Genomic DNA, 25,349 nt, shown 5'->3' on the forward strand with positions numbered 1-25,349 from the left:
TTAATTCTATTTACATTACCACTAGAACCTTATTCTTCCTCTTTCTTTAACAATAGTTAATTTGCTACAGCCTGCTGCCAGATTTTTTTTGGTCTTTTGCTTAATTCTCCTGCTTTGACTGGAGAGAAATTGCAATTACAGTTACACAAATATGGAAAATACGTTTCTCCCCATCTTCTAACATTAGAATTTGCTTGAAGTTTTGAACAAATTTGATCAGAGTTCATTTGCACCTGCTTTGTGTTTGCTTTTCACAAATGCTCTAGAAGATGAGTTTACTGGTATTCAGTGAGCATGCTGGCAGCAAGTTTTCAACAAATATTTCAGAATATTTGCAGGGAGAGAATTTTAACTTTGATTATCCATATAGGGCTAATAAGAACACTTCTTTTATGGGGAGGCAGAGTCATAGAATTGATTTGTATATTTAGCTGAGACTGTTCACAAACAAACTTCAACTCAGCTGAAGAATTAATCACAAAACATGTTGAGAGATTTGTTTCAGTAGCTAACTCAATTATGAATATTGCAGTGTTTCTGTACATCTTGCTCCTGCTTTTCTCTGCGACGTCCATTGAACAAAACATTAACTCAACAGCTGAAATTACAACACTCTTATGCCTTGATTACTATTTGCAATAATGTATTTGCACACAGTATATCCATATGCTATAGTCCATATAGATGAGCACCTTGTTGCTAAGCAAAATGTAAACAAAACAGGGTGATGGGAGAATTTGGACTCTGTGAATCCTTCGCTCTTTTTCCCCACAGTGAATTTTCTATTTACCAACTGCTCTACTAGACTTAACTCGTGAATGGGAGAGAAAGGAAATGGAATTTACAACCCCTATTTCCTAGGTTTGAGTGCTTTGTGCAGTGCACAGCTGCAGTCCTTTGAAGGCCCCCATCTCATTTCTCTGCACTTTCTGGCCTAGCGTGGGGATTTCATGCTGCAGTATCTTTAGGGATGGTAGACATGTTCCCTTTGGGCACTGGGAAGCCACGGGAACATCCTGTGGGGTAGAAGATCAGCTTGTAACCTGCAGCAAGGGAGCGGAATTAATGTCACTCCTCTCTAGCCATTACTGCAGTTCCTTTTTAGCTCCATGTAGTGTAATCTCAATGCGAGCAAACTACAATCCTTCTCGACTAGCAAGTGAGAAAAATATGTAGACCCCAATGGCATCTAGCTTACGAGAGTAATTTGTCTTGCTAGAGTTATGTCAACTGGGATTTTTCTCTCCCTCATCTGTGGTAAGTTGGAAACCAAAGTGCAGGAGTAGCGTGTCTCTCTGTCTCCTTGCCTCGTGACTGCCGAACAACTGTTGGTGTGTTCATCACTGTAGTTTCCTTTTATTATTGTTTGCTATCCCCAGTTTGTGTAGTTTTGGTGAAATTTGATATTTTCAGTGTCTTTGGTTTGGTTTTTAGCCTTATAGTTGTTGATGCTGCCACTATTCACACTGGAATCAATGTAAGTTTTCTTTTTTTCCCAAAGCGTTTACAGACTACTCCAAATGTAGCCCAGCAGGATTCTGGTCTTAAATGAAATTAACTGTCATATGTAGGATTTGTTTATCTCGTCACATCCTTCTATCACAGATGTTTGTCCTTTGGCTTGTTTCTTTTTCTAATTAATTTTTGATTGTAGTTTGAAACACCTTCTGTCTAACCAATTTTCCCCCAAATTAAATAGTTAATTTTTTTTCCCCTTCACCTACAGTGATTCCCCAAAACCGAATGTTATTTACTTCTGGTTGAAAGTGCCCTTTATATTCAGCTTTTTCAGATAACAGAGTTGTTGCAAACATTTTTTTTTTGATGCTATACTATTTCTTATTCTTCTTGAATTATGAATCCACGCATGCTATATTGAGTGTTGTTCACCATTCCTTGTAAAGACTGACACTGGTTGGATGATGAGAATGGTGGAACTCATTTTCTATATTGATGCCCAAAAATTTCTCTCTGGATTCACCAATAAATTATAGGTAGATAATTGAAAAATCAGAATACTAACAAAGGCAACCCTGACCAAAACAACATGACAGGCTACCAGCAACTCTTTAAGCATAGAATTTCCTTATTTTCTAGCCAGTTCGTGGAAAGCAAATGCACAAAAAGCAATGAATTACCCAAAGTAACATCTCTGACAAGCCAGGAGCACGACCAAAATTGCACTGCTGAAGCCATTACCAACTTCAGCTGTCTTTCTGACCAACAGACACTACTACTGCTTAAGACAAAGGCATTGCTGAACTACAGTTTTGAGACTGTGTGCACTGGTTAACTTAAATGCTCCGGACTGTTAACTCTGGAAAGTACAAGGCCAGGAGACCGTGTCAGGAGACTGTCTATCAGGAGACCAGAGCAGAGGGCTGCAGACATGCTTCAGAGGACATGCAGACAATAGTAAACTGCAGAATACACGAGGGGGGCAAATGGATAGATTCTGGTTTTTAAAAGACCAGTGTAAAATGGGTTTGTATAATCCCTCTTTCCGTTTTCAGGTTTTCTGCTGCTGTACTTGCACTTTCCCATTGAGTTCTGGGCAGCCTCTCCTTTGCAAAGTCAGGAGAAGCTCATGGGGAGAAACTTTCTGCATGTAGGAGATAGTTACTTTGCAGAAGTTCTTGTGCTATAATAGCTGTGTGACAACTCGTTGATATGCAAGTGCAACTGTTGAAAATGGTGTAAACTCCACAGACCAAAAGAAGATAATTTGACAGCATTAAGAGGAAAGCTAATACAAGGCTGATGGCAGAAAAAAAGCACCTTGTTTAATTCTTCAATTCTCAAAGTTATTCAAGGAAGTGTGTAACTTTACTTATTAGTTTAGATACTTAGCTGAATTGCTGTAGCTCATTTCCCTCATTGTATAAGCATAGTTGTTGCAGTACAGAATTACGTAATGGTGCTGTGAGGTGACTGTGGTTTCAGAACGAATTCTAATGGTGGCACATGTGATTTAAATAATTTCTGTCTCCAGCTCACCTAAAAGCTGGGTCTCCTCTTGTTCTTCAGTTACATTAGGAAGATTTTCTACGTGATTATTCTCTAAACTAGTGATGTTAAACAAGCTGGATTTAAGAGGGGAAAAGAAATAACACACAGAGAGTGGAGGTAGTTGAGTCCTCTTGGGGGTGGGGCACCGTGGGACTTAGATAATGCTAAAAAAGTTAGGGGTTGGATTTAAGCAGGTTTTTTTCAAGAAAAATTGCTATGTAATTGATGGATTTTTTTCAAGTGATCAAAACCTATGCCCACAATATTTAAGTCACAACTACAATAAGGAAGTTTTCTGATAATCAGCCTTAGGATTGTTTCTTTTTATGTGACCTCATTCTTCCAAACTAACATCTTTCTTTACATGAGCATTTGGAATTATAACTGTTTGCGTCATTTGAGTAGACATAATTATTTTGGTAATGATGAAAGTTTTCTGGTTTTCTCTTTCCTGTATTATGAGCCTTCTTAAAAGGTTTCCACAATAGCAAGTAACGTTAGGTGTGAGTACAGGGGAATAATACAGAGAAGACACAACTATCTCCCTTTCTGACAAGACAGTAATCGCTATCAATGATCCCCTTGTTAAAAGAAGAAATTGTATATGCCTCTTCCCAAGTAACAATACCAGAAAAATCCATAGTACGTGTTTCCTACTAGTGAGACTGTCCTAGTATCCTTTACAGTGGGGAAATGAAGGAAAATGTTTTAATTATTTTGAATTCTCTTTGCATTGAAAAACAACTGTGGAGAAAAATGTGAAGTGTTTCCCTGACAAAAGGTTTTCTGTAGCATACAAATCAGTAAAAAATAATTTAATTGTGTAATACTTTCTAGGAAATACATCTTTCATATCTTCTCCCAGACAGGGACAGATGTGATTTTTTTGTTGTTGTTGTTGTTAAATAAAAAGCTGGAATTTGTATCATGTTCTAAATGCAGACAGAATCAGTTTCTTGTAGAAGTTATTTATCCCACATTTTTCTATAGAAAATTCTCTGTCACCAGAAAGCAGAGAATGCCTGTAACTTATTGCACTGTAAGTTGCTGGGGGTGGGGATTGGTCATTAATTTTTTCTCATGTTTTTAATGTAATCTAAAGCCTCATGTTTGTTTTAAATTTCTCTCAGGTGTTCTGTTGGACCTCTTTTAGTTGTGACTGATTATGGTGCTCTCTCGCACGTCAGCAGTTTTCCTATATGGCGGTATGGGAAGGTCTGGAGTCTCAGAGGAGAGAAGCTAAATTTCAGGGGTAAAATATATGGATCTTAATTAAAACACAATGCAGAAAGCTACTAACTTTGCTGCATATGTTTCACCTGAATCAGTCACTCGGATTGGAATGTACACTTTTTCTTTTGATTTTGGACTTACTTGAGTGGAAAAATGGACTACTTGGTTTCTTCGCATTCGATTCAAGATATTTGCATCTCTATTATTTGCAAATAGAGAACACAGACCTCAAAAACTAAAGCTAAAGATAATAATTGGTTGCCTTGTATAACCTTTTTAGCTTTACTGGATCTCCTGCTAGTTGCTTACTTGCTTTGATTTTGTCGTATCTGTCAGGGTCCTTAACAGTTCTTCTGAAGATCTAACGGTATTGTATGAGAATCTATTATAATAATTTTTCTCCTGACTGATGCTGTAATTACTCTGAATTGTGTTCCACAACAGAGAGAGGGACATTAGGTTTACAAAAAGAAATACTATGTACCATTTTCTGCTGCTCATACAAAACCCTTGCTTTTTTTCCTTTGCTGCTGATTAGTTGCATTGTATTTAACCTTCAGAAGTTTAGAGGTTGCTACAGAACAGAGAACTTCTTTTTCTGGCCCTTGGATGCTGTGATTCTGAAAGTACTTTTCCATTCACTCTACAATGTGTCAAAGAACAAAACCAATGATATTTCAGAGAATACTGGAATTCAGCATTTGTGTATGCCAAATTACCATTTCAGATACGTGAGATTCACTTACAGCAAGAAGGTAATATGAAAATTCAAAAGGACCATGGGGCTATATGATTGGCCGGAAATAGTTTTAAAGTATTTCATTTACTATTAAGATGGAAAAAATAATAAAGATGTTACTGAATCACAGGTTAATTTGTATTGTTACTTGTCTGATAACGACTTTGCTTCAGATTGGGATTTTAATATACATCTGAGAAGGCTTAGGTTTGCTACTCTGCCCACTGTACCAGCGTTTTATATAACAAAATTTTTTTTTCCTGATACAGTTTTCTAAGGGAAATATTATAAGCAATAAAACTATTGAAATGTCAAAAAAGTCACTCTACCAGCATACCTACAGTGGCAAAAGTTGCTGCATTCTACAAAATGCAATTACTTCCAATGGTTATTTTAGAGTAATAAGAAACTGAAAATGTAGTTTTATATATGTTTTAAAAAATCATTTAAAAATAGAAACTATAGAGAAGAATATTTCTGACTGATTTTATACAGGAGTGTGTATATCTGCAAATTTTTGTTCATAGGAAAACAGGAGTTCTGACTGATGTATTTGCATAACGATACTGTTACAGGAGCAAAAGAAATCCAAAAGACCTTTGAGAATCAATCCAGATTTTTCTAAATCAGAACTCGAAAAGGCATTGGAAATATTTGAATCATTGACATTCAATAACTGGCTTTTCTTTAGAATGTGTCCAAATGATCTAATCCAATTAACTAAAGACTATGTAAATAATTACACTTGGAAATTTGATTGATTACAGAAAACAATCCCAGTAGGTTCGAGTATGCTCAGGTTAATTGAAGAGCTAAACTTAGGACAGAAAGATTTGCAGAAGGCTGTATGAAGGCACTTTTCTCCTTTATGGTCAGAAGAATCTTTCACTTTGTCTTTTATAGCACAAGTTCAAAACCTGACAGCAATAACCTTCGAACTGTATCTATATGAATCATACATTATTACTTCAATGAAAGCCGATCTTGTGTGAGATTCTTTTGGTCCTATTTCAAAGATTTATTCAAACTATATGAGGTTTTCTAAGAACGAAGGATAAAAGGTATTTTTTTTTCCAGGACCTGGTTCAATAAAGCCTGCAGGCTTAAGCATGTCATTGTAAGCCTGTGACTGGACATGTGCACATGAAATGAAATCTTAAAATAATCTTTACAGCAGGTATATCCTTATGTACTTTGCTAAAGAATTTCAGAGAGTTAATTAGAAATATTTTTCATTAATTAGTGAAGTCTTCTGCTCAAAACTGGCAGGAGATTCATGCCTGAGGTTTCTTTTTTACGTCAATAGTGTATACCCAAAGTGTTACAGAATAAATATGGTGGAAAAAGACATTTAAAAGTTGTACGATGGCTATTTTGCTCATAAGATTCATAATGAAGATATTTATCTTTCCATTAATTTAGAGATATTTGCAGTTTCCCAGGAAGTTCTGCAAGACATTAAGGTGCCTAACAGGTTTTGTCACATCTCTTGAAACGTGTCATCGGCATGAGGTATCTAAACTAACATTTCTTAAAAGACCATTACTAGGGGTAAACAAAGTTCAAGGATTTTTCAAATCAGTCTTTTTCTGTTCATGTGTAAGAGAAATTTAGGGCAATGCCTATTGTCATGAATAAGAAAGTATTCTTAGAATCTAAGCTGCCAGAATCTGCAAAGCACACACTGTAAACATTTCACTTCTACAGTGACAGCTAAGTGAAGATGCCTTGCTCATTATCCATAAAGAATATGTGGCACAGATGAGCTCAGAATGTAAATTTGTAAGGAAATGGAGAAAATATAATTCATTTTTCATGCAGAAATGTGTTTTTTTTCCAGGCTGAAAGATTCATAGAAAATTAATTAGTGGAAATCTAGCAAATACGTTATGTTGGTAATACTGTAAAAATACTTTTCAGTGCCAAAGGAAATAAGAGAAGCTAAAATCATTGAGGTTAAATGGAAAATGGAAGGAACAAATAGGTGAGCAATTATAGCTGTTCATTATAGTACTTTTAAATCAATGACAAAAATTAGGAGAAATGTAAAAGAAGGATATGGAGTTTACTGAGATGTAGTATGAAATGCATTAACTATATATGTTAAATTTCACTAGAGCTTCTGAAAATTTGTGAGCATTTTAAAATTTGGTTTTTTAAAGAGAAAAAAATACTCGCATTCAGTGCATCTTTGCAAGCTTTGTCACAGTTAAATATCTGTGTGCACTTATCAAAACTACAGTGATTTCAATTACATACTTAATTTTCTTGAAAGATGAGGGATTTACTGCAGTGCAGAGACAAGCCCTTTTGTTTACTAGTAGGTGAGTTCAGGCAGCCATGATTTAAGTTTCCCAGAACAATAAAAGGCTGGTTGGTATTTCTGGAGTCGTATCCATTATTTACATTGCTAGGCTGTGAGGATATTTGCAGCAATGTCACACTAACCTCCATGAATTCTTGATTGAGAAATGAAAAATTAACAATATGGACTGATGGGAACACTGGTATATAGAGACAAGTAATTTAAAACAATCACAGTGTAAGAAGGCTGTCAGTAACACACATACACACAAAAATCTCAGAGTAACATTTAACGCTGTTGGATTTCCACAGAGGACTAATCCCGTGCAACCCCCTGCCCGTCACGCCTACCTGCAGAGCTAAGACTTGAGAGTAGCTTATGGTTTTCTTGCATTTCTAGATTTTCTATGTTGTTGAAACTTCCCTCAGCCACGGAAACAAGATTCAGATTAATATTTGAGCTATGATTTACCTACACCAGGTTAAGCCGGTTTGCCTGTTTGAGAGAGACCAGCCAGGCAGCCTCAAGGGCTGCTGTTTCCCTGTGCTGCCCCCCACCCCTTTGAGTGAGGGTCCGTTTACTTGGTGGGCCATGGGGGTGCCGGAGTTAATCAGTAGAAATGGGCATCCAGGGCACTGTAGGGATAACAAACAGCCTGGAATAAGAGACATCAAATCACAGGTGACAACCTCATTTTATTAGGCTGTGGAGTAATGATGATTATTCAGAAGAACAAAAGTGAAAAACAGAACTCTTGCATAGTTTGTTTCTTAGTAACAGCTAAAGTAGAAACTGCCTGTGATTCCAAGGCTTGTACTAAGCATTACCACCATTTATAAACTACTTTCTTTAGTCGGATGACCTCAGCCTTGTTTGCTTTGATACAGGTTCTGTTTTAGTTTTTTGTTTACTTCTGAAACATCACCTGATAACTTGGCCATTGTTTAAACCAGTCACCTCCCTTACAATTAAATAAATACCAGAGGAAAGAATTGAGCCAACGGTATGTATATACTCAAGTTATGTACACTGTAGCTTTCCAAGGGCCAAAGCACACCATGCTTTCCACATCAGTACATACTTGTGTAGTCCTGTGTGCTACTGGATCCAGTTTGGCTATAGTTTAGTGCGTTCTTTGTTGCTTCAGTGATGCTTTCGTTTTCTTTTTCTTTTAAAATGGTAACTTACCACTAAAATATCCTTTAAGTGAAACTGAACTTACATTTGTTTTATATTGATGTGACTTCTCTCTACAGAATATGTTTGTTTTTTTTTTTTCGTTGGGTTATCATCATGAACTGATGGAACTCTGTAATGTTCCCTTGGTCTAAACAGATATAAGGACCCGATTGAAGGTTCACAGGCAGGAGAGCTTTCATCTGCTTTGAAAGAGTCATACCTGGATTGAGAGGTCAAGCAGAATTGGCTTAAGCAACGAAGTGAAGGGTCTTCACTTATCTGCTAGAATTTTGTTTACACAGTAATATAAGTACTTTGTGAAAAACAGAAATAGAAACTGAGGTGCAAGGGGGTCCCCTTTGGTACCGGTACTCCTTCAGAAATGTCACTTTTTTTTTCTTTTGTCAAAATGAAAAAATGGTTGTCAGAAGATGCTATTCCACAATCCTTAGTTTTCTCTGGATAAAACAGAACTGGAGGCAGTTGAACACTGCTTTTCCAGTCTGCAAGGGCTTTTCAACAAGGCCTGACTTTAGTATTAGAGACACTGTAAAGTATTGGAGGTTCTGATCAAGGGTGTTCAAGAGGTACATTGTAATTGAAAAGCTTCCACATGGACTTCTTAATTTTTCTAATCATTCACTGTACATAAATCCTGGAGCAGAGAGCTTAAAGAAAAGCTGATTTATTTTAGATATTATTTTTTTTTGGTACACAGGGAAGATTCCAAAAGACAAAGCCATTTCTGCAGGACCCTTGAAGGACACCACTGGTTACTGGATTTTATTACATTATTTAGATTTAAATTCTGAAACATACGGAACATTATATATTCTGCTTTTTAACCATACCTTTAAAGTCGGAGGATCATCTCATGAAGGGAAGAATAGGTGTTGCTTATTGACAGTTTCTGCTTCTTAATGAAAGCCTGTGGTAGTGTCCATATTTAAAGTTTTTTACATAAGTCATTGCATTATTTTCTTATTGCTCTAGGAAATTGTAAGCATCTCTTGCTGTGATCTTTCAGTCCGAGGATTAAGACTCTTCTAATAGTCATAAAATAATAATAACTGTTGTGCCAGTGAGCTCTGGATAATGGTCAGAAGTGACAGAGGAGGCCGTGCAGTTAGCTCATATACCACCACTGATAGTGTAACTGCACTGAGGGAGTGTTTATGGGTCAAATTTCAAACCTATTGACGTCATAGCTCACAGAAAAGAAAGCTTGCCAGTATTAAAGACAGCTGAGAAACAGGTATACACCTATTAATGAAGAGAAATCCAGAGTAAAGGATTTTAAATAGCTTTACGCCATAGGTTTGAGACACTGAGTGATACAGCTCTTATTTTGTATGCTATCAGTATTGAATAAACAACAGCTGTAGCTTAGAAACAGATGAGAATTTCTCTTAGGAAATGCTTATGCTAAGAGCTTTTTACAGCCCTGTCACAGTTTAAATGGACTTTCAAGCTGTGCTGATGTTAAGTCCCCTGTTTGGGGCCAAAGTGATGGAAGAATTGCTATTCATTTCCCAGCTACAGTGACAGTCTTTTTGTCAAGGGCTAGATATTTGAAAATATGATTCAAAATTCTGAATTTTCTGACAAACGGAACTTATGTTCTCTGCAGCTAACTCTTAGGTTGCTGGGGTTTTTACGTAATTCATTTTCTAATGATATACCCCAAATACATTAAAATTAGTTGAAAGAAAGTACTTTGGTCAGTATCGGTTAAGTTTTAACTATAAATCTTAAGCTTCCCTGTGAAGGGCCCGTGTATTGCTTTATCTTGTTGAAGTACCTCACTGCTTTCATCATACTGATCTATCCCCAGCCTCTTTTTTAAAGCACTGCCAAATGTGTTGTTGCTATGAGATTATTAAGAAGAAAGTGTTTGTTTCAGTTTAGCATTCATGTCTTTCCTTTAGGCTATGCACGTTTTTACCACAGAAGAAGTGCATAATGTCAGTTGTAAAATTCAGTTGCCCTCTAGAGAGAGCCACAATCGGGCACTCTAGGTGAAATATTTTCTATGTAAATGAGACCCCTGTCCTCTTCCCCAGAACAGCTTGAGGAGAGGTTTTCTTTTGTAGCATATCCCAAAGATCACCAAGACCAGGCTCCAGTGGACTAGATAGGAAATGTTGCCTTGCTAAGAATTTCCTGACAACAACTCACTGTTTAAATAAAAATGTGAAGCTTAGATGAAGGACCTTGACAATCTGGGACTGCCGTGGTGTGACATAAGGTGTAGAGAGGAAGAAAGAAACTTGGTTTAAAGAAGACCTGGACAAGAGGGATTTATGGGTCAAAATGTCTTCTATTTTACCTTTGTACATCAACCTATACCAGTCCTCCTCCCTCCCACTCTGCAAGCTACTCCCTTCTCTACTAACTGTAGTCTTTGGAATTATGTCTTACTCCTCTACAGAGTTTACCACGATAATCTCATACCAATTTAACAGAGCTATGGATAGCCACAAGCCAGCCCTGAATCCTCCCAGCAAAAAGATGGAAAAATACTTGATTATTTCTATCTCAGAGTAACAGAGTGACATGAACTGGAGATATACTCAAGCTGTGAATGTCAGGAATAAATAGGCAGCTTACAAATGGCATTGAAAATGGTCTATACTGCTGAGAGGAAAAGATTTGGTTTCTTATTGTTCTGCTAGCTTTGGTTTGATTTAAAAAAAATAAAAAGTGGTGGGTTTTTTTTTTAATGAGAATGATACAGAGTAACGGCTTTTGAAAGTGCAGTATCTCTTTTCTTTAAATGTTGCATTTTAGACTGAATTTATTAGACAGGGCTTTTTTGTTTGGCTGGTTTTGCCTCACCTCATACGATGACAACCAGGAGTAGCTCCAGCTTAGTGCAGCACAGGAAGGTGGCACTAATATGTTAACATCTGTTCACTACAGCAGAGGTACAACGACCTTGGTGTATCATCATTAATTTCCCCCAAACAAACCATCCAGAACTATTGCTAGTAGAAACAATTTGAAGAACATCAGCATATAGTCAAACTTATTTAGTGTTTGACATTGACAGAAGGGTTGTCGCTTTTCTGACTGAAACTCGTCACGACCACAAAGGCAGGGCGCTTGCTTTACCTGAGCCCTGTAGAAACCTTTGTCCCACCAGGGACGTGCTGACTCACCCTGGTAAAAGGTGGAAATGAGCCTCCAGACTTTAGAAAACCTTGGCTAACTTCACAGGCTTCTGTTTTAATCAGAATACATGTGAGCATTGACGAAGAGCTTTGTCTTCATTTCTGTGCTTGCAGCCTCGAAGCACAACTGTATAAATTATGTAGGAGGCAACGTGTCCCCCTGGAATATGGGCATTTATGTACGTACCGGGCCAGTTCCTCAACTAGTGGAAACCAGCTACAGCACAGCCCTGCAGATCTCTGTCACCGAAGCATCTGGCTCAAGTACTCGGTGTTGCTTCCCTCAAAATGACAAACGTCTTTCAAACAATCCACTTAAAACTGTTAACTCGCAATGATATGGCTGCTGTTCTCAGTAAGGGTACTCTATTCATACAAAAATTAACTTCAAACCAGACCCCGTTGCCCCAGGCCCGTCTGCGCCCCCCGCCGGTGGCCGCGCAGGCCAGGGCTGGCAGAGGCGGCCCTCCCGCGGGCGCTGCCCTGCTCCCGCTCCCGAAGTCTTCAGAGAACGGGTTTTCAAAGAAAACCCCCAAAGAGTATGAGGGTTCTCTGGCAGTGCCAGAGGGTGGAGAGGAAGCGAGAAAGAAGCAATGAAAAAAATGACAGTGACTCAACCAGATATTAGATTTTGACTTTGGGAGCAGGCTAAGAATTATTGTATTTAAATAAGCATAAAATACTCCCGCTCCTGGCAGCGTGTGGGACCTGCTGCTGATGGCGGCTTCGGCTTCCTACGGCTGGAGCCGCCGGCGGTACCGCGGGCGCTGCACAGCCCCGCTCCCGCCCGGTCGCCCCTCAGACCCCCGGTACCCGCCGGGCCTCGCGCTCCTCAGGGCCGCAGCAGCGCCGCCCCTCGGCTTCCCGCGGCACCGCCCCGCTCTCACTGCCCAACGCTCGCGAGAGCTGCCGCCCGCCGCGCGCTCCCTCAGGCACGCGGCCCGGAGGCCTCGGGCGCTTCGCGCTCCTGGGCCGGCGGCGGGGGCTTGCGGCGCCTGGAACGTGTTACCGCCACGGCGCCTTTACACAACTTGCGTCTGCCAACCAGGGGCCGTTCTTGTTTGTTGTATGGCAAACTTCAAGGAAACCAAAGGTAACGGTGCATTCCCTTGGTACCGCGCTTCTCCAGCCAGCTTTACCGCCTTTCCAGAGCTGCCCTGGCGGCCGAGGGGATGAGGGTGTGGGGAGGCGATGGAAATTCATTACACTGCTGGAAGTTTCCAGAGGTGTGGGCTTCCTTGGAGCGCCGAGCCATGGTTCATTGTTAATGGAGTTACTGGGTTAAGTTCGTCGTAATGTTTGACCTGCTGTTTAGGAGCCTGGTGATGTGTGAAGGCCTCGCTGCCAAAGAGGAGTGATGGTGATGCAATTTTAGGGGCTAATGATTCCGCTGACCTAATGTCCTCATACAGCTGCTTTCTATTACTGTCGCTTAACTGGGACATGGTAGGCTCAAGGGACTGACTTTATATAATGAGCTAGCTGCACAATTATGGCAGCTATTGCGGGACATTGGAGCTAAATCTATCTCATTTTTGCTTCCTCATCTATTTTTGTATTATTCTGGCATAATGTGGACATTCCAAAAAATTTGAGTTTATTGCTCCTAGGTGAAATGAGTAGTGCTAATAGTGCTGTTGGGCTGCTGTGAGGCAGGGATGGTAGGGGAATCGTTTCATAGGTAGCTTTTCATACTCTTCTCTTGCCTCTGTGCTCTGTAGCCTTACAAGATTATTGACGTGTGGAAAAAAAATCACCAGAGATCTTTGTGTTTATATTTATATTGCAGTTCATGTTCTTTTTGCTAAGTTAAGAAAATAAGCAGGGAGCATTTATGTAATTTTTACCAGAATCCATGGAAAAGCTGCAGAGGCTCAATAGTTAACTTCAGATATAATTTATTATAGTTAAGTTGTGGATTTTTCCAAAACTTCTACTATCTGAGAAGTACTACTATCCTAGTTTTGTTTAATTTCTGAAAGCTGTAAAGATTATAATAGGTGATAACGTAGCAGTATATGCGGATAGTTTGTAAAAGGTATGGATGAAGTAGGCTTAGGTTTACTTTTAAAAAGACAGATAACAAAGTCCATTTTCACTACATACAAAAACTTAGTACTTTTTATGGTCAACTTATTATGCACTGACATTTTATCTCGTTATCTCATTATAAGAGTAATGGGATTTATTCCCACTATTAAAGAGGAACTGTTTGGTAAGTTTTGTCCAGTGCAAGTTTCTTTGTAAAAGTGAAGTCAGATTTCAGAGAGAAAACCACGTCATTTTCAAACTGCTTTGTAATAGACACACAAACATACAGCATTTTTAATTAAGAACATTGTATATGTTAATTAAAACAAATGTTTGGGGGCTTGTTTTCCATTTAGTTACTTATCAACAGAGTTTACTCTGATTACCCTACAGAATTTTTTTTTTAAAAAAAGACATTATGTCTGAGACTTCACACATGAAGTGAATTATCCATGATAACTGCTCCACATTTTGCATATTGATTTATACAGCAAATTTAATTGAAAGATCTTAAAACAGCCAATATTAATTGAGCATCACAAATACTATTACGAAGTAGTTAAGGGCAGATATAGTTTTCACCAGCTGCTAAAATCATTGCCTGTATACTTACTGAGTTTCCATAAATTTGAAGTAATCTAATGCTGTTGTCCATAGCAGTAAGTAAACTGAGCAAAATTTAATTAAAGATACATATCTATGAAAGATGAGTCTTGATTCCACCTGTTCTCTATTCAGCATATTCCACCCATGTATGTCTGTAATATATTGGATTTTTTTTAAATGGGCAGTCATGTGTGACGGCCATAGATAGAATATTATGTTTAGTGTTTTGGAAGACCCAGGGGGCTGGCCCTGCAGTATATTCAAGTAACTTCTCAAATATGCTTTCAGGAGCAAGTGCTGAAAAAGAGCATTTTACCCAAACCGCTTCTGTGGGGCTGAGGATTTTGCTGGTTTTAAGCCAAGCGAATTCCCTGCCCAGTTTGGTGTATACCCACACGACAAGCAGAATAATTATTTAGGGATAAGGAGAAAGCATGGAGTCATAGGAAAAATGGCCAAGGGCAGGAGGAGAATGGGGTAGCTATTTGCCCCAGCAGAGCTACTTTGCAATAGCATAAAATGTCTGTGGGACTGTGGCCTAAAAGACAATACAGCCGTGAATTGACTGGCTTCAGTGCAGTTCTTCTCAGCAGCAATCCCAGCTTTGGGCAAAACCTGAGGCCACTAATGAGCCTTAAGTGCTCTGAGCAGCCTCACTTGACTGTGGTCCATCAGCCCCAGCTGTGTTTGTGAGGTTTATGCACTTCTGTGTATGTATGTGTGCATGCACATATATTTTATTAGCTGGCTTAATCTACAGATGACTTTTTAAAATTTAAACTTCAACTTTTAAAAATCTGGTTGTTTATTTTCACTGCCTGGGTGATAGTCCATCTGAGACTACACCAAAATTTCTCTTTTCTAAACAGTCTCAATTTGGCCAGCTTGCTTACTTTTGTTAAGTGAAGAGTGGCTATAAAAAGGCCTCCTAAAGCCTTCACAGGCAGTTAAAAAAAAAAATCCAAGACTTAAAAGTGTTTTAGTTTAGAGCTTTATCTGAGCATAAATCAGTACAATATTAAGAACACAAATGAAAAAAACAACCTACGTGAGTTAACATTTTCAGATCAAGTTCCACCTTCCTGATGCTCAGCCACTTTTGGGACCATTAAGGATTAGATTTATAATTGGATGTGCAGGGTTTCTTGGTAGTCTAACGAATGGGGATGTAAAAGTGAATTTTACTTTGCTTTGCAGCATTGCTTTTAGAAAACAAGAAAGAGGTGAATGAAAACTAATGAATCATAATTGACTTAGGAAGAAGGTCATATCTCTTGCATGCATATTTTTGTATGCTTATGATGGAGATATTTACATGTGTTAAAAGAACAATTTAGATTTATAGCTTTGTTTATCACGATTACTTCACTAAATTTGGCTAGATACATTAGAATTTCATGTTTCATGAATATAGTGCTTTAGGAATTATGGGTTTGCTTATTTTTTTAATTTTGCCAACACTTAACAGTGTCAGATATTACATTGCGATATTACTAAAGCGGTAGGCTTGTTGGTTGGTTGTGTTTTTTTTTCTTCTTTTTCCTTTCCAGTGCTGTTGTTTATCACAGTGAACCAGTGATATTGCAGGTAATTGTTTACATAATGGAGTGCAGAGGTAGTAAAGAATACTCAGCATAAGGCTCGTGTCTTCACACATCTTTCACAAAATAGCTCCACCATCTCAAATTCTATTCAGTGACATGGACTGTGAATCACAATCAGAAATATGTTCTGAATCTTGAGAAGCCAGACTAGGGATTGTTCCAGGCAAATGAAAAAGGAGAAAAAAACCAACGGGTAATCAATCTTGTATCTGTCCCAACCCACAGGTGAATTCAGAAATTAATAAAAGGTTGCAGCACAGTGATTGTCAAACTGTAATTTTTAAAACTACCTAAGCTCAGTGAGACAAACCTGTAAAAGTAATATTTCACATTTGTTTAGATAAACTCCAAGCCATTCACACAACCTTGCTAAATTTCTGCCCTTGATCCTCCTTGTCAGTACAAATCTTAATTAGTTATCTTGTAGGTGTGTTTACTGCAGTAGTTTCAGCACTACTTAAGCAGTGGAGGTAATGGTTAATAGTGAGAGAGCGTGGCAGTCTCTTCCAGAATTGTTTGTTGGTCAAGTATTTTATGTGTAAGAAATGAAACTCTGTCTCTAAAAAGAAACGTAACCTGACTCACTGTCTCCTACTTTCTTAACTGTCATGGCAGACTTTGAATGAAACATGACCTGCCCGTTCAGCCATATGTTCCACTCATTGCTATAGAAAAATTCAGTCATTCTATATGACATGAATGATACTCATGTTTGTCTTCTAACAGCCCTTCAAAAACATGAGGTGGCTTACATACATTAAAAGCTGTATTCTAATAAAATTACTTTCTAGTGTACCTGTCTGTTGAAGCAAACAACTCTCCGGTCCCTTTATTAATGTCAATTGTGGAAGAAAAAGAAATAAAACCAATTCTGTCTTATCAAGGACAATTCCAGTCTTGTTAATTTTTTTTTCTTCTAGGTTTATATATTTTCTTCGTTCTCAAAATCCTCTTTGCCTAATATTCCAAAAGAATTTCTAAAGCCCAAAGTACAGGAGGTGGTTTTCTTAAGCTTATTGTAAATGTACATTTGCAGCATTTTTTTTTTTTTTAATCCTGCTTTGGAAATAGATGATGTTCACAGTTAAGGTCACTGAACTGGAGGACCTTTGGCTGCAGCTCTTTCAATGAGAGTTCTTGTAACATAGCACATGCATGCCTTATGAACAAGACGAGCTAAAACATGAGCAGACAGTGAAGGACTCCCATGCCTTTTCTTTCCTGGACTAGGACTGTAATAACCCTTCTCTCCTTCCATAGGAACTTAGGAAGGTGGAAAGATGTTAAAGGTGAAAATGGCAGTTTTTGTTAAAGGTGAAACTGTACATTTTCTGTACAAGATTCAGGTTGATGTGAGAAGTTGAAAAAATTAAGAAGAAAATATCTTCTCTAGAAAAATGAGTGACAGAAAGAGAGCTGCACATGTTGGTGAGATGAGACCATTCAGTGAAATGGTTACTGACTTCAGGCAAGTGATACACAAGAATCCTGGCTCATAACTTTCAAGTTTTTCCTGATTTTTTTATCTTTGAGCTTTTACATAGGGTATTTCATATATATTTCATACAAAAATGTTGTTAAATGAGCTTTCCAGTTTCATATTTCGGGAGCTTTCTTCACTCAAGCTGGTTTCTTTTATTTCTTTGTGGTAAGGTGCTGGTTTGAGATACGTAACAAATAGAATCATAGAATTAGTGAGGTTGGAAGGGACCTTTAAGATCATCAAGTCCAACCGTTAACCTACCCTGATAAAAACACCACCACTTCTAAACCATGTCCCTAAGCACCTCATCTACCCTTTTCTTAAACACCTCCAGGGATGGTGAATCCACCACCTCTCTGGGCAGCCTATTCCAATGTTTAATAACCCTTTCAGTGAAAAAATGCTTCCTAATATCCAATCTAAACCTGCCCTGACATAACTTGAACATAACTTGAAATAGCAGCTGTTTGGATACTGTTTTTAAATGGCAAATACTGTCCTTTTAATTAATTCTGGAGAATAGGAACTATGTATGCATACACCTCAAGATAAGACCTTTCTAAATGCTAAAACCAGTAAGTACAGTGTAAAGGACTGTTTACTGTATTTGCAGTGTTATCACCATATCTACATTTTTGTCAGTATTCATTCGTGGGATTCCTTATGTAGAATGGGAAGTTCTGAATTGAGAGCAACCTCAATATAGGAGTAGCAAAAAAGCCATTTTAAAGTATGTTTTCTGTTAGTCATGTATAGCTTCTAGACCAAGAAAAATAAATTGCAGCGTGCCTGAGAAAGTGACATAACCCCATGTTTTTTTATGTCACAGAGTGATTATTGTGAGAAAGACAGCAATCCCTCACCCAAGCTATGATTTCTCTTGATTAAGTTGCTGTGTTCTTAACTAGTACGTAAAATGTCAGGGGGACAGCAAGAGATGGTAAAAGAATGTCATACTTCATACAAATCATCAGTAAGAACAATAGCCTATTGTGAGGGGGATGATCTACAAAGGAAGCCACCAGCAAGAGGTAGTTGTGACAGGCACAATGTCTAGAGTCCAGTTCTTGCTCTCTGCTCCTCCCCTCGGCCTGTCCCCATGCCCTCCCTTTTGTAACAATTAGCTTATTATCAATACATAATTATAGATACTTCCTTACCAAGGATTGCCCAGGATGTGGATGAATAAATTGGTTTTGTGTCTTGGGTGACTCGGCTACAGATCTCAGTGGGTGCTGTGCTTAAAGAGCTGGATATCTGGCAATACCTTCTCAGAGGTTTTAATTGAGCAATCACACTGTGACGTACAGACATTTTTTTGCAAAAGCCTACAGCAAAGAATGACTTCCAAACTGTTATTCTTTGTCGTATGCGTTATACTGCTCTTGTGTCTTCATTCACTGACTTCTCAAACATGACAGAAGATACAGCTGCTGGTCTAGAATTTCTGAGTTTCAGGAACTGGGGGAGGGGGGTAGGGATGAGGGAGAGGAATAAATCAGTCATACAAATTGAGTGGTAATTCACTATATTAAGATACATAAACTTAAATAAAAATCTATTAACACTTTTAGATAATTGTCCGATCTTCACAGACTAACAACAGTCAGCTCATTAATTTAATGAGTGTTATTTGACCTATAATATTAAATTAATGTTTTTTACTGTTTATTAATTAAACATTAGCTTGAGGAATGTCATTGTTTTAGATAGAAACACTCCGTCTCCATTCATATCGTGATGAGTATACTGTTAAAGATCATAGTCCCTCTGGTATGTGGATCACTTTACAGAATTTTCAGAAATATCTCGGGATATATTCTTATCCCTGTGTGCAGCCTGGATACAGTACAGTTTTCTCAGCTGTATAATGAGGGTTGGTGAAGTATTTCACTAACATAATGTTGGTGTGACTGCCTGGTAACCTGCCCTGCTGTACAAGTATTAGCACGGTACTGCATTGCTCAAAATAATGCTTTTCTTAGCAGTGTCACTGTATTGAGTTATTTGTCATTTCATTTGATAATTTTTTATTAGTATGCTTGGCATAAGAATGTGCCAATGAAATTTGATAAAAATGTAAAGCCTGGAAGGAATCGCTAATATAGAAGAGCCAGTTATGTTATCCAGGAAGAGGTGGATGGTCTAGCAGATTGAAATAAAAGAAGTGAATTAATGTCAGTAATAGTAAGTAAAAGGTCACGCTTCTAGGAACTAACCAGGATTCAACTGCTGAACAGGGATTTATCAGACAATAACTTGGAGAAGAAAGATATGGGCATAATATGTCCAGTGATCCAGTTGACCGCTGGATGACTATAATGCAACAGGAAGATATTAGCTGTGTAAAAGATAAATACAGACTTTGGACATATAAAGTGAATTATTAAAACAGAAGAGTATTTAATTATATTGCAAGGCATTAGTGAGCCCTTGGTTGGAATAGTCATGTTATTCAGTTATATTCACATTACTTATGTAGTTGATAGACAGAAATAGCTACCTCTGAAAGATGGTCTAGGGCAGGATTTATGAGAGCTTCGGGAAACGCCAGTCCAAATACTGGTGTTTTAAGTTGATCTAGCTTTTGGCTATATCCTCTCCAATACATGTTTGTAGTCATTTGCCTCCAAGAAAGATGTAATTAAATTGTAGTCAGTAGAGTGCAACTCTGCCGAATTTCAGTAGAAAGACTTTCTTGTGAGGGGACCTAACAGCAGCATGTTAAGCATAATGGGATGCTAGCGGAGAATGGATGTGATGACTTTACGTACGGTTGGAAAGGAAAAATAACTGCTAACACTAAAGAATTTTGATGAAGAGAAGTAACAAAAAAAAGGTGATAGGTTGTTTGTAAATAAATGGAATTTAAATAGGGTAGGTTCTGCTTGTGTGAGAGAAATTCTTGAACAGCCTTCAAAAATCCTATTAGTGACAAAAGATGCACATTTCAAATGGAGCTGAATCAGTTTGTGAATCAGGTTAAATTAAATAACACTTTGTGAATGCAGGTACCTTGTTGTGATGTGACAGGAGTTCATTTCCATTCCTAAATTCCTTTGAAATTTTTTTGGTGAATCCACAGATGTCTTCCATTGAACAGCAGCTCTGCACACAAATTGTTTTTGCTATACAGTCTGAGCTCCAGTGTTCTCCTTCCCCTCCCCTCCCCTCAAACTGAGTCATGGTTGGTCACTCCCTCTCCTGCTCCTAAAAGATGGGGGGAATTGGTGATATCCTTTAAAAGTGGTTATTAACACCAATATAAAGAAAGATCTATTCTCATGTCGACAGAATTATAGCTAGGTGTCAGTCTTAAATTTGTGAGGAGATTATTAAGGGTTTTTCAACCTAGTAAAGTTACGACAATATTGTGACATAAAGTTCTACCAAAGATTTTTGTTTTACAAACACAGTTTAATGGCCTTCATAGTCTAATAACAGGTTATTAACTTATATTGAAGTATATCTGTGTCTATTGAAAGTGTTTGCGTTAAAGTTACTTTAATATAAATGATAATTATATCTGTATTGCCTGAACAGAATTTTGTAGAAGTTTGTGATAGTAGTTGACTTAGGTATGGTTTAGTGTCTAAAGCCCGAGATACAAAGTTCAATTGAATTCCTTGATTGGCAGAGAGAAATAGTTGCTGTGGTTCCACGGCTGTTCAGGAGACAAGCGAGTTTGTGCTAAGGTCAGCCTTGGTTGCTGGAAGTCAGAACTGGAACAGGGCCTGGCCTCTTCCCACAGGAGCCCCTCCAGCTCCCTCGCTGCCAAAACCCGGACACCTGCACCCAATACAGTATGTCATGAGGCAGAAGAAGCTGGCAAACCTTTCTTTGTCACACTTGACATGGGATCTGTTCTTCAAACTCTCTGTTGCTGCCGGCACCATGAAACTAAGCTGGCTTGTTTTCAGAGCACGTCCTGGTAATTGTCTTGGTGTGTTCGAATAGCTTATAGTTGCATTGCTCATCATTTCTGTTCAGAAACAAATTAAAAATTAGCAAAAATAGAACAATATTTTTCCAGTTCTGTTTTTGGTATGTTTCCTGAATTTCTGCCCGATATTCCTGAATATTACTCTGCTCTTGATTTATTGATTTTGCCTTCTGATATGCGTGAGAGGTGAATGGTCTCCTCACAGTGGGAAAGACGGTTCTCTTCAGTTCCTTTCCCTCAAGCTGTAACAACCAATTGATGTCAGTTACCTCAAGAGCAAATTAATCCCACTCCTCTTATGTTGAATCAATACTAATGCGTTTTTCCTGTAATTTTCAGGTTCTGACAACGCTGGCTGCCAGCAAAGCTGAGGTAGGAAATCCTGTCTTATACTGCCCGAATGTTAAATAGCTGTCTGCAGTTTTGATAGTGGGGCTAGCTTTCTTACAATTTTGGGGTGAAAATTTAAGAGACCTCACTATGGCGCTGGTGCTAATTCTAGTGTTTCATGAACCAATCTTTGGAATTCTTGTCTTGCTATAACAATGTTTAAGCTGATAAAGTCTTCCTAGGAAAGTTTTAGCATTAAGTAAGTCTTTGTGAAGATTTCCATGGTGTTGAAACTGCATAGTTCGGAGCTTTGTTGAGCACGTGTTACAATTTCCCATTGACAGAAGGGGGCTGTCTGACCTTTTCCCTATGCTCTTCAATTTTTCTACTTTGCTTTACAGCAAAGACGGCATTGTATCTGCTCCAGAGTCGGTTGTGGTGGTTGGCATGCATTCCTTCCAAGGCCGTGTCTAGCTTGCCTCACTTATCTGGTGCCATATGACATGAGCTGTTTGAACAGAATGGGACAGGGGAGAGAAGTTTAGTTTTATGACAGAATGCTACTAGCTGAATTCTTGTTAAATTCTGGAACGACATTAACCCAGAGGTCCCTTCCAACCCTATGATTCTATGATTAATGGTATTGTATGTTGCCCGCATTGGGTGCTTGACATTGTTACAGTTTAGATTGATTATTTTGGATTCGCATTTATTTTTTCAGCTTTTCTATTTATGCGTGAAGTACTTTAAATGGTCTTGATGGGTCTAACACTATTCTTAGAGGTGATAACATCATATTGCTGGATTATGTTTTGAATAACTGATTGCTAAAACACAAATAGCAGGCCTTTGTGACCGCTAATGTGTATTACACCGCATTTGTCTCTTTTGAACATTGCTATTGAATAAGTCACTGCACTTGTAACAACTGACAGAGATTTTTATTCAGTGCACAGTTACTGACTCATTTAAATGGAGTGTCAATTGGAAGCTGAGAGTATTTCTGTATGAAATGGGTCTTGGACTCACAGGAGGGAATTTGTGATGTACTCCAAAGCTAATGTTTAACTATGGCAAAATGTCTAGGTGACTCTAACTGCTCTAGTCAGATAAATTTTTAATACAAACCTTTGGTGAATTAAATTGCATTATTAAAGAGAATAGATAAACTGTGCTAGTTACTTTAAAGAACAAGGACACAATTTCACTTGCAAACTGTAAAAGAAACGCATAATTAATTTTTATTTAGATTAAGATTGTAATATTAGTGTTCAGTTTTGCTGGTCTGATTCAATTGCATACTTGGCTTGTCTCAGAGAGTTTCGGGAGTAGGATTTGTATCTGTTTTTTCCACTGTTGCACTGTTTTAAATGCCTGTTGCTCTTACATCAATGGAGTCCACTAATAAATAGTAACTTCCAGTTTCTTGTTTTGTAATGGGATTTTTGGGCCTTAGATTTGTCACTGTACACGGGTACTACTACTGATTTTGCTCCCTTATAAAGTCTGTTTTGTCATTTATTTGGAAGATGTTCCCATATACCTTTTTCTTTTGTGTGTGTAAAATTCTAGAAATATTACACGTTTCTGAGTTGATCAATTGTGTTGCTTTGTTTGTTAGTACTTTCACCATTTGGAAACCTTAAGAGAGTTAACACATTGGTGGTTCTTAAAAAAGCTTATCAATTGGCCTTTGTGCTTCAGCCCATGGACCAGCAGACTTAGTAGGCACAAATCTGTATGTAAGAGGGTGTCACTAGATGCTGTTTCTCCCATTCGTGAAAGCATTCAGAGGAAATGCCAAAATTCCCCAATACAGGGAAAATCATAATTGAAGGTAAAGGATGTTTAAGTCCTTTCCTGAATCAGGGTGTTAGTGTTGTTTGTAAGTAGTCCTACTGAATTCAGTCGAATAACTCACAAGAGTAACAACTAAAAAGAATAATAAGCATGCAGAACTAGTTGCTGAGTTTTTGAATTAGAGACAGTTTTCAACTTGAGGGAAATTACTCCTTTCAGATAATGGCAAACTTCCTAAGATTTCTTCCTGTGTCCTACATAGTGCACTGTATATTAGGCATAACATAGTACAGTTTTGGCATCTTTTGAGGCTAACACACCTTAAATAACTGTTTGTGTGGATGCCATACAAGATATTTCCTCAGGTTTAAGAACAGTGGCCTCACGTTTTGCTTGATTTTTTTTTTCCCCCCTCTTTTGTCTTCATGAACAGTCCTGAGAAAGATACAAACCAAAATAGCATTGTTCTGGCTTACTTTTGTGTCTCGTCTTAACTTATTTGAGCTTCTCAGTTCTTTGCTATTGTGTAGTGCTTGTGTTGCAAGATCTCTGGTCTACTTTTGGAAAAAAAAAAAAGTACATATGTTTGCTTTCTAAAATATTTTTATTAGAACTGCAGTTTGGTTGTTCTTCAACTGTTGATCCAAGTAGTCTTGAAATTTGATTATTCCTCTTTTTCTTCTTAGTTAACATAGCTGTGTTCCCTTACTGAATTTGTATGAAGTGGGAATGAAAACTTACCATGTTTGTATTAGTATTGAATGGTTTAGGAAGATACAAACAAGATTTTGGTGTGTTTTTTTTGTTTTTTTTTTTTTCCCCTAAATACTGGTTACCGCATACAAACCGTAGAGAAACAAGTACGTCTAGAGGAAGCTGTCAAGTAATCCAAAGACCTTTCTTCCATTTTTAACACAAAGGGGCAACAAATAGTGACAGAGTCAAAGCTGTCAGCAGCGAAGCCTTCCATGAATAATTGCCAAATCTGCCTACGTTGTGTCTTTTAGTGTCATAGTCTTGTAAGCATGCAAGTTAGAAGCATCTTAAAAAAGAATAACTTGTTCATAGGTAGTCAAATATTCATATTTTTATCAAAAATTACTCTGATCTCTTGCACAATAAAACATATAACAGATTGTGTTGATGTCATTACAAATGGGCCTGAGAAGAGTCTCAAATACAGCTATACACTGTATAAATTGCCATAACATACACAATACTTCATAATAAAATTTTTGTGTAATTTCCCGGAACAACACAGTTTGAGGAATGACTTTTTTCAGGTCCGCTAACTTTTAACTAATACAGGTATATGGCAGTCTAGTCCTTCTGTTGCTTTTTTGAATATACATTTGTCCCCTTCAAAAGATATCTTGTTCGGTAACCATGTGACTTTTTCCAGAGTGTCCTTCTTTCTAATGAGCTGTTTGTATAAACAAATGTTATGTTGGGGAAAGCATAATTTCTTTTCCTCTTCCTGAAACAAAAATCATTACCAAAATAGAGAACAGAAAGCTGCTTATGATTCCTGTTTTCCTCCCCAACGTTTGAATAAATGATACAGTGAAGTTCAAGCCCTTCTTCTTGTGAGAAGTTAGAGGTCATGCCTGATTGAAATACAAGTTTAGTATAACTGAGTGTGAGGTCTCTGCCTGCTTTTTGGGGAAGAATGTCTCATAAAAGAATGTTCTCATAAAGAAAAGGCTGCCAATATGTCTCAATAAAACTGGAAATCAAAATCAGCGCAAAGCCAAGGAGGTTATTAAATCAGAGTTTAAGGAAAACCTCAGAATAGTAAGCAGAATATGGCTCTAACGATAACAAATCTGTGACTGATTTATACTGCAATCCATAAGGTCCTTGATTATCAGGAAATGTCACTGTTAAGCCCCCCACTTTCCTTACATGGAAGGA

The 25,349-nt window shown here is 37.9% G+C and overlaps 1 protein-coding gene across 2 annotated transcripts in view; it reads left to right on the plus strand.

Moving 5' to 3' along the window:
* Nucleotides 1–25,349, plus strand: part of RBFOX1 (RNA binding fox-1 homolog 1) — a gene marked incomplete at both ends in the record, with an annotated part of 1,320,957 nt that overhangs the window by 289,753 nt on the left and 1,005,855 nt on the right. For both annotated transcript variants that reach the window (XM_082490611.1, XM_082490609.1), the window contains one exon: nt 21,645–21,677. In XM_082490611.1, the coding sequence (XP_082346737.1) occupies nt 21,645–21,677 (33 nt within the window). The remainder of the gene's footprint in view (nt 1–21,644; nt 21,678–25,349) is intronic.

The sequence above is a fragment of the Vanellus vanellus genome (assembly GCF_965231255.1).
Source record: "Vanellus vanellus genome assembly, chromosome: 14".
Classification (NCBI taxonomy): Eukaryota; Metazoa; Chordata; class Aves; order Charadriiformes; family Charadriidae; genus Vanellus; species Vanellus vanellus.